This window comes from Leptosomus discolor, chromosome 1 (assembly GCF_034619465.1).
Source record: "Leptosomus discolor isolate bLepDis1 chromosome 1, bLepDis1.hap2, whole genome shotgun sequence".
Taxonomy (NCBI): domain Eukaryota; kingdom Metazoa; phylum Chordata; class Aves; order Leptosomiformes; family Leptosomidae; genus Leptosomus; species Leptosomus discolor.
This window is the reverse complement of record NC_141391.1, coordinates 122,945,725-122,959,636: the sequence shown is the minus strand read 5'-3', so window position 1 is coordinate 122,959,636 and position 13,912 is coordinate 122,945,725. Positions and strand designations below refer to the sequence as shown.

The 13,912-nt window shown below is 41.0% G+C and overlaps 1 protein-coding gene across 1 annotated transcript in view; it reads left to right on the top strand.

Annotated features, from left to right (window-relative positions):
* The window catches only part of ALCAM (activated leukocyte cell adhesion molecule), a 120,949-nt gene that overhangs the window by 72,326 nt on the left and 34,711 nt on the right, over positions 1-13,912 (top strand). The window contains exon 2 of the mRNA XM_086460477.1: positions 9,767-9,842. Within this exon, the coding sequence (XP_086316603.1) occupies positions 9,767-9,842 (76 nt within the window). The remainder of the gene's footprint in view (positions 1-9,766; positions 9,843-13,912) is intronic.

The following is a 13,912-nucleotide window of genomic DNA, read 5'->3' as shown; positions in this document are numbered from 1 at the left end:
TAGATTAGGAAATTGGTAATTATGGCCCAAATATGTAGGTCAAAACAGCATGCTGAACCGTACTTAAAAGTGCAGTTGGGCATTAATGCAGTTTACAGGAGCATAGTGCACTGCAGAAGCTGTCATGCTAACTAGAACACGGATTGCCTTCTCCGCAAGGAGTTTCTGACAGGTATATAGAGAAAGAGACGACTTTCACACCAAGATATGTGTTTACAGAGAGTTTCAATGGCAGCATAAGTGTGGCCTCTCTGCGCTGGAAGCCATGCATCTGACTGAGGTGGGCTACTCTGTCTACTCAACCATTCATAGAAAAATCTAAAATTACAAGCGTCCAAGTCTGTGCAGCTGCTGTCATTTCTGATACTGCTGTTCAGGACTATGTCGAAACAAGTGGCATGCAGTGAACACATTCCCTAAAGCCAGTGTAGTGTATTACCCAGGTAGTCAAAGTTTCTCTGTTCCTGCAAACTGTGTACCGGGTTTTATTTGTGGCAGAGATGCGTGCTGCATGCCTGGAGTTGGGGGACTCATTGAGCAGGGCTTACCTCTGGAAGCAGCAGTGGCTCCATGGGGGTCCTGAAGTGCTCCTCTGGACATCGGGCTTGGCTGGGTCCCTGAGCAATTGGTCGATTGTGCCTCTTTATTATCTTATAAATGGGGTCCTGGACTTCCAGGAAGCTACCGCAATATGTGTAATAATAGGGAGGGAAGCCTAGTCAGCACAACTATTTTCTAGTAGTAATGCTGGTGGTTTGTGCCTTCCTTATGCTGTGGGACTATTTGTTCTCGAAGATAAATATGTGCATAAATACTTGAAAGGTTGAACTTCTGTATTGCTTCTGTTTGCACACACAGTAACTCTTTGGTACCCTTTTTGGGTACAGATAGGCCTTACAACGTATGTTTCTGCTTTTAAACTTTATAGCAACACTGTATTTGCAGAAAGCAATGCCAACAGTTTAAAATTCTAGAAAATTAACTCATTAATTTAAAAAAATAATAGGAACCATACTTTGCATTTTCTAACCCTTCATGGTTTTCTCCAAGGGGCAGCTGAGACTTACAGCAATTTGTTCAGTAACTGGACAGTACCTGTATGCTCTAATGTTATATTGTATTGGAAATTCATTGTAAACTGTGAGCCCGTCCACTAGATTTGAGCTGTAGTTGTGTCGTCCTTTCCAGCATTGTTTTATATGTGCAGCATTATTTTAAGCAATGGGGTTTTTTATAAATACAATAAAGAATATATGCAAAGAAGAAAAGTAGTAGCACATCAGATTCTAGCTTATATATGCACGTACATATGTAAATACATATGAGGTGGAAACAGACCGCAGTATTTGGCAGCGTTTCATGCCATCACACATGTCAGTAATATCCGCAAGTAGAAATCATGGGCACTGAAGTCGCACCAGCTTTACGTATTTCCATATCTGTGTGTCTGTGTTTCACCACTGAATAAGAGTCTGTGTAATGTTAACTCTTTATATACAGTTTGCAGTTTGCGCTGCTGACACACCTGTTAATTTGCAGCATACTGGTTAAGAAAGGCAGGCAAAGATGGAACTTTCAGAAACGAAGGTGATGCTGATTTCTCCCGTTGGTGAAAGTGTGCATCTGCTTCAGCTCATCCTCCTGCAGCAGGAGACAGTTACCAGTACTAGGGCTGGCTACAGGCATCTGTGAAATGTAAAAAGCCATGTCTGTGAGGAGCCCATTAAATCTAAAGAGAGCCTCAGAGGAGCTGTCAGTCACTTATTTTAGCATAAATCACAAGGATTTGTGGTATTATACTTTCAATGAGCTTTTACCCCCTCACACCTATGTTATTGTGCTATCAGTGAAATGATAGGTCTTGTCTCCAGGTAACAAAGACCTGTTGATGATTCGGGGAGGCTACATTCATCTCATCTGTGTCGCTTTGTCCTCTCCCTTATCAGTAAGGAACGCAGTTGGAAAACAGACGAAGCAGCCAAAAGCCTGTCATCAGCTGCGGGGGTGTCCATCCAACCAGAGCCACCTGATGACACATAAAGCTGATGCTTTCCATTTACCAATCTACTTCCCTAATTCAGAAGGGCTGGATGTTTTCTGTTGAAAGCGTGCACAGCTTTTTCCACCCACTCAGTGTTACGGAAGGATAAATCTGTCCTTCTTCTATGCCCTTTAAAGTTGTAACTTCTGTAAGGCTTTTTTTTTCCTCAGGTGATAAGTACATGGTTTGCACCACAAGTAAACGAAGCTCATTCACTGAAAATAATACTCTGTACACATTACACACATTGCAGTCACTGGTTATGATTTGCTCTGTTGGTGAAATCTAGCTGATTTCTTGGGGAATAAACACTGCTGAAACCAGTGCAGGTCTGGTACGTGTGACTGCAGTAGAGGAGCGTGGCAGGACACTGCCTGTTAATTAGCTGTGGACCCTGCAGCCTTGATGAAGGGCAAGTGGGAAGAACATGTTTCTGTGATACAAAGTAGTGGATGTGCTATTTCGGGTGCCAGTCTCAGCAGAGTGTCAGTGGAAGCTAAATGGTGCACTTCTGCAAGTTGCCTATCAAACTTGCATTCACCAAATACTTTATTTCTTATTTGTTGGGGTACATGAGATTATTACAGGAATATGGTTGGAGTTTCTGCAAATGTTTCAGAGCGCTGAGAAAGCAAGCAAAACAAAAATGATGCATTTTTCCCACGGATTCTTCTCTGCTTGCTGGAAACCCTGTTTGCTGAAGAGGGGAATGCTGACAGCAGATAGCAAGCGTGTGGCAGATGCTGGGGGGCTGAACCTTAGGATAGTTTTGCAGGAGTAAGCAAACATCTAGGCGAATGTGCAGGTGATGGAGAGGTTTGCAGATCTGAACAGACTCAATGGTAGAGAACTGGCCTTTTTCTTTGGTTTAGGATTACTTGACAGAGCAAATCATGATTTGAAGTAGAGGAACAACAAGCATGGTTAAAAAAATTTTATTATTGAAAACTGTCAGGCACTGATTTTCGACTTGGAAGGATCCTAGAGAGGTGGAAGGGAAATGCCTCTTCCTATGCGGAGGACTGTGGGCAGAATGCAGACAACTCACAAGAGGAAAGTGTTTAGGACAGTGTCTGCTGTTGAGGTTCCTTTGCGTAGGAGGACTGTGGTGGCATTGATTTAACTACATTAGTTTTTCTAATTGTTTGCGTTACCTTGTTTTTCCTAATGCCTAATTCTTTTTCCGTTGCAAATATTTACTTTTAACTAGAGTGATCAGTGATACTTTTTTTTTTTTTGCTCATACTTTGCAAAACGATCCTCTGATTTGCTTTCTGGTACCTTGATTATTCTATTGAGACCTCTTCAAGCTTAGAGAAATGTGAGAAATGTGTACATGTTTTGGGAAGTACAACTTTTGTAAAATATAAATTGTTAGTAAGTTTTCAGTTATCAAGCAATTCAGTAATTTTTTTTAATTCACCTTTATAGTGGGGAGGTATGGATAATTCCTATCTGTTCCTGTACTGCCAAGTCTTAGGTATGTTAACCACGCAGTTTTCACAAAGTGGAAGTAGAAAAGATGCAGAAAGCAAGCGAGGAAAAACAAGTAACTTTTATGCTGCTGTTGGCTCTGCCAGCATGGCTGTGGAGCCCTTCCATGTATTTGATTGGAAATAGGTGGATTCAAGGTCAGACTTCCCTCTGATGCTGTAGTCTTTGTGTGTGTCCTTGCATCTAGCCGATGCCACAGGGAAGAAAATGCTGCTTATTGGCTGCTTTTCCAAAGCTAGGGGCTTGACTGGACTGCTTTTCCAAAGCTAGGGGCTTGACTGGACTACTTTTCCTCTGTTTTGATGCAAGAGTTGGAGCATAGATCAATTAGGCGTATGTTTCTTAGTGCTTAACTCCTAAAACAACTGTATGTGGAAGGTCAATCTGCCTCTTGTCCTCTTACCTGCATATGGAACCTCGCAGACCAAAATCTAAAGGGATGTACGTACAAGGGATGCTTGCATATAAAGCTAGCATATACTTCACTAGCATATGTGGACCATAATGCGCGTGAAAGAAAATTTTTTTTACCTGTGTTTTCCATAGTTGGAGAGGAACAGCTGGGTCAGGGACTCAGGTGCACTACTGATTTTTGTTAAATGGTGATCACAGTAAAGTCTTAATGCGGTGCTGTGATTGCACCTTCCCAGAAACGGCAGTTGACCAAGTGAGATGCAGTGACCACCTCTTTGTCATCCTGCGGTTGCTGCTTCTTGTGGTTTAATCCTGTGCAGGCTGATGGGAAGAGGTTAATGGCTGCGGTAGGAAGGGAGCCCAAGGCAGCCTCAACCTATGAGAAACAGTCCATTTGCTTCAAGGTGCCCCTGGACGGAGCCAGCAGGTTCGGGTCCCCTTTGCTGTCTCCATTCCAGTGCCACCACAAATTACAGCTGCATTTCCCAGGCCTCTCTCTGTAGTGAAGTGGCAGCACGCGCAAGGGGAAGGATACAAGTGGCAAAAGTTCAGCCTCCTTTTTCAGAAGGTCCTTTGGTGCACTGCCAACTTGATGTTGACTTAAAATCTAGGATGACAGGGCAATAGACTCAGAGTACCAAAAAAACCCCTCTCATAGTTCTGATATGAAAGACATATGCACTTTAGCCTTTTATTCAGCATTTATGTATAAATTATGTGTGGTTTCTGCACTATTAGCCTGTGGGGTATATTGATCCACACTGTCAATATTAAGAAGGCCAGCCTTTTTTTTTTGGTATGCTGTCTATTGCCTTTTTTTAAAAAAAAGAAAAATAGGATTCATAGCAAAATATAATGGGGGGATTTTAGGTAATTATTTTTGAGCTACAGATTTTATTTGACTTAATAGAAACTTTTAAGTCCCTTTAAGCTGTTGGATACACAGCAGCATTGCTGACTAGCATAATGAGAAGATAAAAAACAATTGGAGTAGTTTTAGCAAATGGAAAACTGCTTTGGAAGGGCGATGGAGTAGTGTAACAGAAATACGCTGCAGGAGCAGCCAGAGGCTAAACTCAGAAAGAGTGACAGGTTTCACCAAGCCACAAAGGCTTTGTTGATCCCATTTTGCCTAATTAGGTATACATTTTAAAGTTGAAACTCATTGCAGTATTGACTCAGAAACTGTTTTCCCATATTTGCTGTTCATCTCTTGGCAAATAGATTGTATCATCAAACTTTAGTAAGCTACAACTCACTTCCATGGCAGATGTGCCGGACAATTTGTAAAAAATCACACCATATGTTGGTAACTGTTTTAATAAATTACTTACAATTTCCCCGTATGTTAAAAAAAAATTAATCATAGTTCCTTTAGTCACAGCCACATCTTGAACAGAATTATTTATAAGACGGTATGTTGGCCAACTTACCTCTTTCTTTGAATTTTGAGAACTATCCTGAGCAAGGTTTGGTAAAAATTTGCATCAAAGTAAATCATTAATGGTGGCCTTTCAGCTGCAGCATTAAATGTGGCTAAGAGCTTTTTTCCACTGTATGGTGCTGGTAAAAAAAACAGAAATGGGTTTTCTGATGCTGACCACAGCTCGCCAATTTTGGATGTGTCCTTTGACGTGGTTCCACCCAGATCTTGTGGAAACATTGTCTCTACTAGCCTTGTACTGGTTCAAGCATTTTAAAGTAGATAGATGGTTTTTGTGTAAGTCCCGTTTGTAAATATTTGCTTGGAATGACCCTACATTTTTTCCTGCTTACAGCAACACCGCTATATATGTAACTTTAAAACCTATGAGATTTACTCAAAGGACTTGAAAATTTAAACCTACAAATCAGCCTGCAAAACACATCTGACTAGTTTTGGTTTAGCACCGAATCCAGAAATAGAGTTACATAATTCTGAACCAAGAGGTAGGGTTTCTGTAAACCAGCGTGATTAGAAGGCCATTGAAATCACAGGTGATGTTTTGGGGTGGTGGTTTGGGGAAAGAAGCTTAGGACTTTCCCTTTGAAAGAAAAATTTTTCTATAGCAAAGCCCATGTGGTGCAGGCACTGGTGGCTTTCATGGATTATCCTTCCAGTTCTTTAGTAGATTTTAGGGCCTTCCTGTTTTAAAAGGGACTGGATTAAAGACCAGAGATGTGCTTACTGCTGCCAAGCAAACCAGAGCTTTGCTGATCCCATTGCAGAGCTGTTGGTCTTAGCGGTTTCCTTTGTCATCTTGGAGCTGGGCATTGGAACAGAGGCTGAGGTGGGAAGGTAGGAAGGGTGATCTGCTGACTCAAGTAATTCATTTTGCGGTAGCATTTTACATCAGTTACTGAACTTTGAACTGATCGTTTGGTCTCAAGCTTTGCAGCAGCTAATGCTAGGGACAACTTTTTTATGTAGTTTGAGTGCTTTGCTGACTTGGAAAGTAGTATCTGTTTCAATTTCTGACAACAATAATGCATTTAATGATGGACATTCGAATTTTAAAGGTGTATGTCTATACAATTTACTTTTGCATACCTATCAAAAATTCTAGAAACTTTTTATGATTATGATTGTCATGATTATTGCTTTATGTATAACATTTGAAGTTGCTAAGCTGACAAAAGGTTATTAGTCATCATTATTTAGATGCAGTCTAGGCATTTTGGTACAGGTAGACTGAAGAAGCTTCTCTTCTTAATGTGCTCCTTTGGCAGCAAGGATAGTGGAAAACATTCAGAGAAATGCTCTGTGTGAACTTCCCTAGGGTAAAGCTTACTGTAATGATCACCCCTGTAAACTACGCACTGTGGCATCTACTACAAACCCATCTGCTCATGGAAGGACATAACTTTGAGACCTCTGCTTTGCAGACTGAGATTTCCCTCAGTCTTTTCAAAAATGTGTGCTAAAATCTTTCCAAATTAAGCTACAAGCAAAGCTTACAGGAAGGGAGTATACAGATGTGAAAGCTGTATTCTGGTGTGGGAAGTGGGGAAAAGAGCCACTGAAATACTGAAACAGCTGGCTGTTTTGAGATGTTAGAGCAGAAATAGCCCTCTATTGAAATAAGCAGCAGTTGAGTAGTCTGGTTTGTGAACAGGCACACAAACACCCAGAGTTTTATTTGGTCATGTTGTAGGACTTTGAAAACTGTGGTTAAAGTGCTGTGTGGGATTTTGGCCCTAAACTCATGGAGGCCCCAGCCTTGATCTTGTGCTTAGGGTCACATAGAAAGACAAGCTATGTGCTTGTGTAGGAAAACTGTTCATCCCACACAGTACATGACTGTCTGAACTGTAGAGCTAAACACCAGTGAGAAGCATGCATTGGCCTCTGTCGTCTTGACCAGAGATGGAGGAGGGTGCTGAGGATTTCTTTATTGGAAAGGTGGTAGAGCCCATGCAGCCTTGGTCAGATGGGACAGGTTATCTCAGCTAGTTTCTAATTATAGCTGGTTTCTTTGTACTGATAAGGAAAACTTTTGATTTATATGGCATTTTAAAGGAGTAGGAGCATATGAGTTGTTAGTGTACATACGAGAGAGGATTTGGAAAGCGTTGATGTGTTTCTTTTAGAATTTTTTTCCTCATTTATAAGGAGAAACTCTGGGTGTTTTAAACAAGCATAATGCTTTGTGCAGAGTAACAGCAGATGAATTTTGCTGGCATTTAATGCCTGCGCTCCAGCTCTGTTTTTTTCTTCAATATCTCTTTAGCTTTAAATACCCTGCTGGTTTCCTGATGTGTAATGCCTGATGCCTTGATGTTACTGGGTGGTAAGCCCCATCTCGGTAATCTGCCTGAGTACTTGCCAAAATCAGTGTTAAGCACATAAGTGCTCCTGTTTGTGTGGGTTTGGCTACTTATGTCTTTGGAGTTAAGTAGGTGTTTCTTTGACCAGCTTGTCAAGAGACCTCAACATCTTCCAGTGTTGCAACTGTGTTTTGAGTTGGGTCTTAACGCCCCCCAAAAATGAACCCCAAATGTGCATTCCCATTCAGTTACTTCACAACTTCAGAGAGCTCAAGTTAGCAGTGACATTCGAAAGGCTAATTGCTGTCCATTGCATCACTGCTTATAAGATGATAAAGGATTTTTTTTTCTTTGGTGTTAAAATTGTCTGTGCTCCAATATTATCCAGGGTTTAAAACTCATTGAAGGAATGCTGTGATAAAGTATAAGAAGCCCTTCAGCAAGTTCTGTTAGGTTGTTTTATGAGTGTATGTTACATTAAATACTGTTGGATATGTTTATCTGCAGTTAGTTTCCCTCTTGGATAATATTGATGATTCTCTTGCAGTAGTCCTTTTGAAGTCCTAGTCATCCATGTGTGGATTTGTTTCACTATTTAAACGGGTAGAGATAAGAAACAATATACTGTTTATAGAACCTGTATCAGATAACGTATCCACAAATACACACTCTTTTGTCTTTAATCATATTTGTACAATGAAGATAATCAATGTTTGAATTTTCTTGGGAGTGTTTGCCCTGCCTCCCTATTTGGACGCCCAGTGTATGAAACAAGGAATGATTGTAACCATTATACTGAAATGGGTGCTGTCATATGCATGAATTTTGATAACACAGGCCTTTTTCTTCTGCTTGCTTTAACCAGTCTTTTGACATCCTGAAGTGTATCTTGTGTTTTCTGTGCTATGTCAGAAGATTAATGACCAAGGGCATATCTGCGTGAGCTGTGTGTAGGAGTGCCTGTTGTAGCTCATGTGAAGAGGCTTGTTTCCAGTAAAGCAAGCTGGATCGCAAGGATGAGCTTGTGCAAAAAAATGGCACTTGGGCCTCTGTTGCAGAGATCTACAGACTCAATTCTGAGTGGTATTTGGCTCCCAGGCTGTTGTGCTGGAAAAATGGATGATCAAAGTCCTGTTATATCTGTACAGGACTTACCTTTTCTTCAGGTGACTTTGTCAGGCCCAGGCAGGGAAACATGAGGTCCATGACATGTTTGCTCTATTTTCTCTTCTCTGCTCCCATGATCAGTGTTGTAAATGTCTTTAAAATCTCTTCCTGGAGAACTCACTGTCTGCCAGGCAAGGGAAAAAGAGGGAGAAAAAGTAGTTAAAAATTGAGTTGTGTCTAAAAAGCTCGACTTCCATGCAGCATGGAAGGTGGCCAACCAGCTTTGCAGAAAAGGTCCTGGTATTCCAGTGGACACCGAGTTGAACATGAGCAAGCAATGTGCCCTTGCAGCAAAGAAGGCTAATGGTATTCTGGGCTGCATTAGGCAAAGTATTGCCAGCAGTTTGGGGGAAGTGATCCTTCCCATCTACTCAGTGCTGATGAGACTGCATCTGGAGTGGTATGCCCATTTCTGGGCTACTCAGTACAAGGGAGACATGGACATACTGGAGAGATGCCATGAAGATGATGGACTGGAGTATCTTTCCTATGAGGAAAGGCTGAGAGAGCTGGGACTGTTCAGCCCAGAGAAGAAAAGGCTTGGGGAGGATCTCATCAATGTGTACAAATACCTGAGTGGAGGGTGCAAAGATGATGGAGCCAGGCTCTTTCAGTGGTGCCCAGTAATAAGACAAGATACGATGGGCACAAACTGAAATTCAAGACAGAACTCTGAACATCAGGAAACACTTTTTTCCTGTGAGGGTGACTGAGCAGTGGCACAGGTTGCCCAGAGAGGTTGTGGAGTCTTCCTCCTCGGAGATATTCAAAAGCTATCTGAACATGGTCCTGGACTGTAGATTGCTCTGCTTGAGCATGAGGTTGGACCAGATGACCTCCAGATGTTCCTTCCAGCCTCAACCAATCTGTGATTTGAGCTTTCTTAATTTTTTCTCTAAATAGTGCTTTTACTTAAATGGAAGATACTTTTCAGCATTAAAATCCACTTTAAGGCATTATCGATATCAGCAGTTGGAACGTAAGTGCCTGCTGTCAAGTGTTGTCTCATTCAAGTCTCTCAAGTCAAGTCTTATGTCGTTCAAAGCTGGAGGGTTTTTATTCTAATCCATTTTGCATTGTACCTAATAGCCAGTATATATTCATATACTGCTTTGTCAAAAAAAAAAAAAAATTACTGTTAATAAAAGCATGTCCAAAGAAGAGCAACAAAGCTAGTAAAGGGTCTAGAGCACAAGTCCTGTGAGGACCAGCTGTGTCAGGGGAGGTTTAGATTGGGTATTAGAAAAATTTCTTCACCGAAAGGGTTGTCGAGCATTGGAACAGGCTGCCCGAGGAACTGGCTGAGTCACCATCCCTGGAGGTATTTAGAAGACATGTAGATGTGGCACTTAGGAATATGGTTTAGTGGTAGACTTGGCAGTGCTAGGGTAACGGTTGGACTCGATGTTCTTAAGTGTCTTTTCCAGCCTAAACAATTCTATGATTTTGAAAGGTGACTTCCTGATCTTAAGAATATGTAGTTGTTTTTGCGAAATACTGATGTTTCCTAAAGGAAATAATTTAGGCTGGTACCAACCATTTAGGCTGGTACCTAAGTGGATGATGCTCAAGAGGACCTATGTGTATGCCTGTATAAATGAAATCCCTTTAGGAAGTAGAAGGCAGAAGGAAAAATCCACCTGTTGCCACTTCAGAGCTGATAGCAAGCAACTTAATAAAATATTTATTTCATGAGGCAAAGCTTTTTAACCTCCCTCAATGTATGAGGTAGAAGTTAATCTGACCTACCTGGAGATAAAATGGGAGGGACAAAACTTCAAGTAAAGATTTGGAGTGCTAATCCTAACTTAGAGTTTTCAAAGTAGTTAACTACAGTTTCTGAAGTAGGTGCTAAATAGATACAATAGCTCTTGGGTTTGCACACTTCCATTCCAGAAGCTGCTAATTGACCTCCCCTGCTTGCTGAGGAGGACTGCTGCGAAGAACCATAGCAGCTGATGTGTCCTGCTGCTCTCTGGAAATGAGACCTTGCTCCTTGAGTCCAGCAAACGTAACAGAAAGCGGTATTGCTGAACCTGCCAGGGCAGAAGCATCATCAGTAGGAAATCAGATACAGAAGGAATATATAGGACATCTTAGTAGATGCAAAATATAATTTAAATCAGTGGACTCCTGGGTATTGAGGGAGGTTCAGCTGCCCAGTTTTCCATTGCTTGAGTAACTGGAAGTAAGCTGTGCTGTGAGGCGGCCAAGCAGGCCAGTGAAGATGTGTTTCGGGTAGTACCTCTGCTAGTCATAGTTTTCAGATACAGGTTCATGGTCTCCCGTGGATCTTACATCTAAAAGGTGTTTGAACAATCCTTGTTCTGTTTTACATTGGTCACAAAGCACTTAAAAATGTGTTTGTGGCAAGAAAAAATATTCAGTATTTCAAATGGAAGGTAGAGGTGGAAAATATGGCTGCTTTCCACGCACTTCCTAAAGCTTTTGAAAAGCTTACTTCCTTGAACAAACATCAACTTCCTGATTTTTAGATACTCACCTTCTATCAATTCCTCTTATATGATCCCATTGATTTAAAAATAGTAGTTAGTCTAAATTATGACCTGCATTATATACTCTTGGTGAGGAACTAAAATAACAACAGCACCTCCTCTGAAGTAGTCAGATTTTTTGTTTTGTCACCCAAATATGTGGGTACTGTTTGGTTCTTCCCTTATGAAACACAGGCAGAGAGGGGGACAAAGAAAGAGGCCAATTAGCACTGCCATGAGGATGTGGAATGTACTTACAGTAATTAAAAGCATCAACAGCAAATGTCATCTCCATTTAGCAGAGTCCTGCTGGTATCTTTCTCTGAGTTATCATACCTCCTGATGCTGCTGCTTTCTTCCCATGTCCTACGTGGAAAGGTTTAATCTGGCTCAGAGGAGTTTCTTCAGCACTCGATCAGAGGGGGAAATGAGTTAAACCTCAGCCTGCTCTAACCTGTATGTAAGGACATGGAACGAAAGTGAGCTGGATTAACCTGGTATATAGGTGTAATTCATAGCTAGTTCAAGTAGAGCTTCTCCTGGCAGACATGGGGCAAGATCCTACCTCTGGATTAGTGTTATTAACAGCGCTGGCTCAGTTTTGGAAGGCAACATCTGAAAATCATGCAGGGGAGCTGGCTGAGCTCTTAATTAGCTGGAGAAAGGTGCATCAGAAACACAGCAAGGCAGGGCATGATGTCCAGTGACCTCTGGTAGTGTTATTCCCTACCAGTTGCCTTTGCACTCTCCTGCAGTTAATGAGATCTGAGGGCCTTGACATTGGCCCTGTGTTGTGTTAGGGCGTGGAGTAATTTGATGTGTATTTGTAGATCCTGCTTTCATTCTTTCTTAGAATGACCTGGAAACTACGTAAAAGGCTTTCAGATAAATAGTGGTTGATGGTAATCACTGTCATATCATTAAGTCAGTTTCTTCTTCATCCCACCATTTTACAAATATACCTAATAGCAACAGAGAGAGTAATTTCCCAACTTGTTGAGGTGTTTTTTTCTGCTTATTTCTTAAATGTATAGATTTGCAAAGTTGTTTTGTGAAGCTTAATGCAGTTCCTGCAGTGATAGTTTGCAGTTAATCAACTAGTTTGTACTCCTTAAATGTTCTAGATTTGTTTCTACAGAAGTGAGAGGAGAAAGTTTTACAGCCAGACCTCTTTTATTCTTGTAAGGACCATTTCTCTGTGTTTAAAGTAAAACCTATGTCTTTCTGGTTCTGTGTTAACAAATACCCAGAAAAGTTATTTTAGTTTAGGCAGAATTTATGGCAAGACATGATTTTGTGGTGGTTTGTCCATCTTAAGGAATGCCTTTCAGACGAAAGAGTTCTAAAATCAGAGGCCAGTCTTTTCTCTTTATCAGGCCATTCATCAATTACCTACTCCGAATGCTGTAAACATAAATCCTTTCCAGAAACAGTTTCATTCACACTCGTGATGCTCTTTGTCAAGTCTCTGCTAGCATATACTTGTTACCTTAGCAACTTCCAGGGGTTAAACGGGTGTCTAGGAGAGAAGAACATTACAGATCCCACAGGGTCATTTTGTTTACCCCTAATGACAGGGAATATCTCCTAGCAGGAGGAGCAGTTTCTGGTTTTCCACATGATGCAAAATACCATTACAGAATTTCAAATTACTAAGTGACACTTGACTGGAATTTGAACGGGTACTAACCAGCTTACTAATTGAATATGTATTTGCAAGTCTCTTGTAATTTTGTACCCATGGGAGAGAGGAACAAAAAAAGGACTGTTTTTTCTAGCTCTAGGAGAAATGAAAATTGGGATTCAACTTGCAAAGCTGAAGTTGCATTGTCCCCTTCCTGGAGATGAGAATGAGGATGAGTGCAAGAGAGGGCCAAGGGAAAAATTTGTTCCAGCTTTGAATTTTACTTCCATTTATAGTTCAATTTCATAAAACATTGGTCCTATTTCCATAAAATTGAAGTTCGCTGATTTTCTTAAAAAAAATTGTTTCATTTTTATAGATGGCACTTGCTCAGCACCATCTAGTGGACCGACTGCTATTGTGTCTTTTAGAAAACAACTGATCATAGTAAACCATGCAGCAAATTAGAGCATGCGGTCCTCATAGTGTGAATGAGGTACCTAAAGTATGTTTGTGACTAATTATATAACAGAATCGGATTAGCGGTTGTTTAGATAAAAAGGAGCGTTGTGAAGGAAAAGAAAGTTTAAGCTACGTGTGGGTAGTGGTGCCTGTTATCTCCTGTGTTTCTTTAGTCCACTGAGTTCCAGCCTGCTTGCTTGCTTCTCTGCCTTGCCGTGCAATGCCATCTAGGCTGTAAGTTTCTCCAAGGCAGGATTTTGGAATACCATTTCTTTATACCACATAGTACAAATCACAGCTTGATTGTCGCTGTAATACAAATGATAAATACAAGCTGGTGCTAACAGTGCTTTCTAATTTAAATTGTAGGCAAGGAGGTCAGTGTTTGGCTCTTTGAAAATACTTGATTTTGTTTTAAAAAACAAACAAAAAAAACAACAACAAAAAAAACCCCTTGGGAAAACCTCC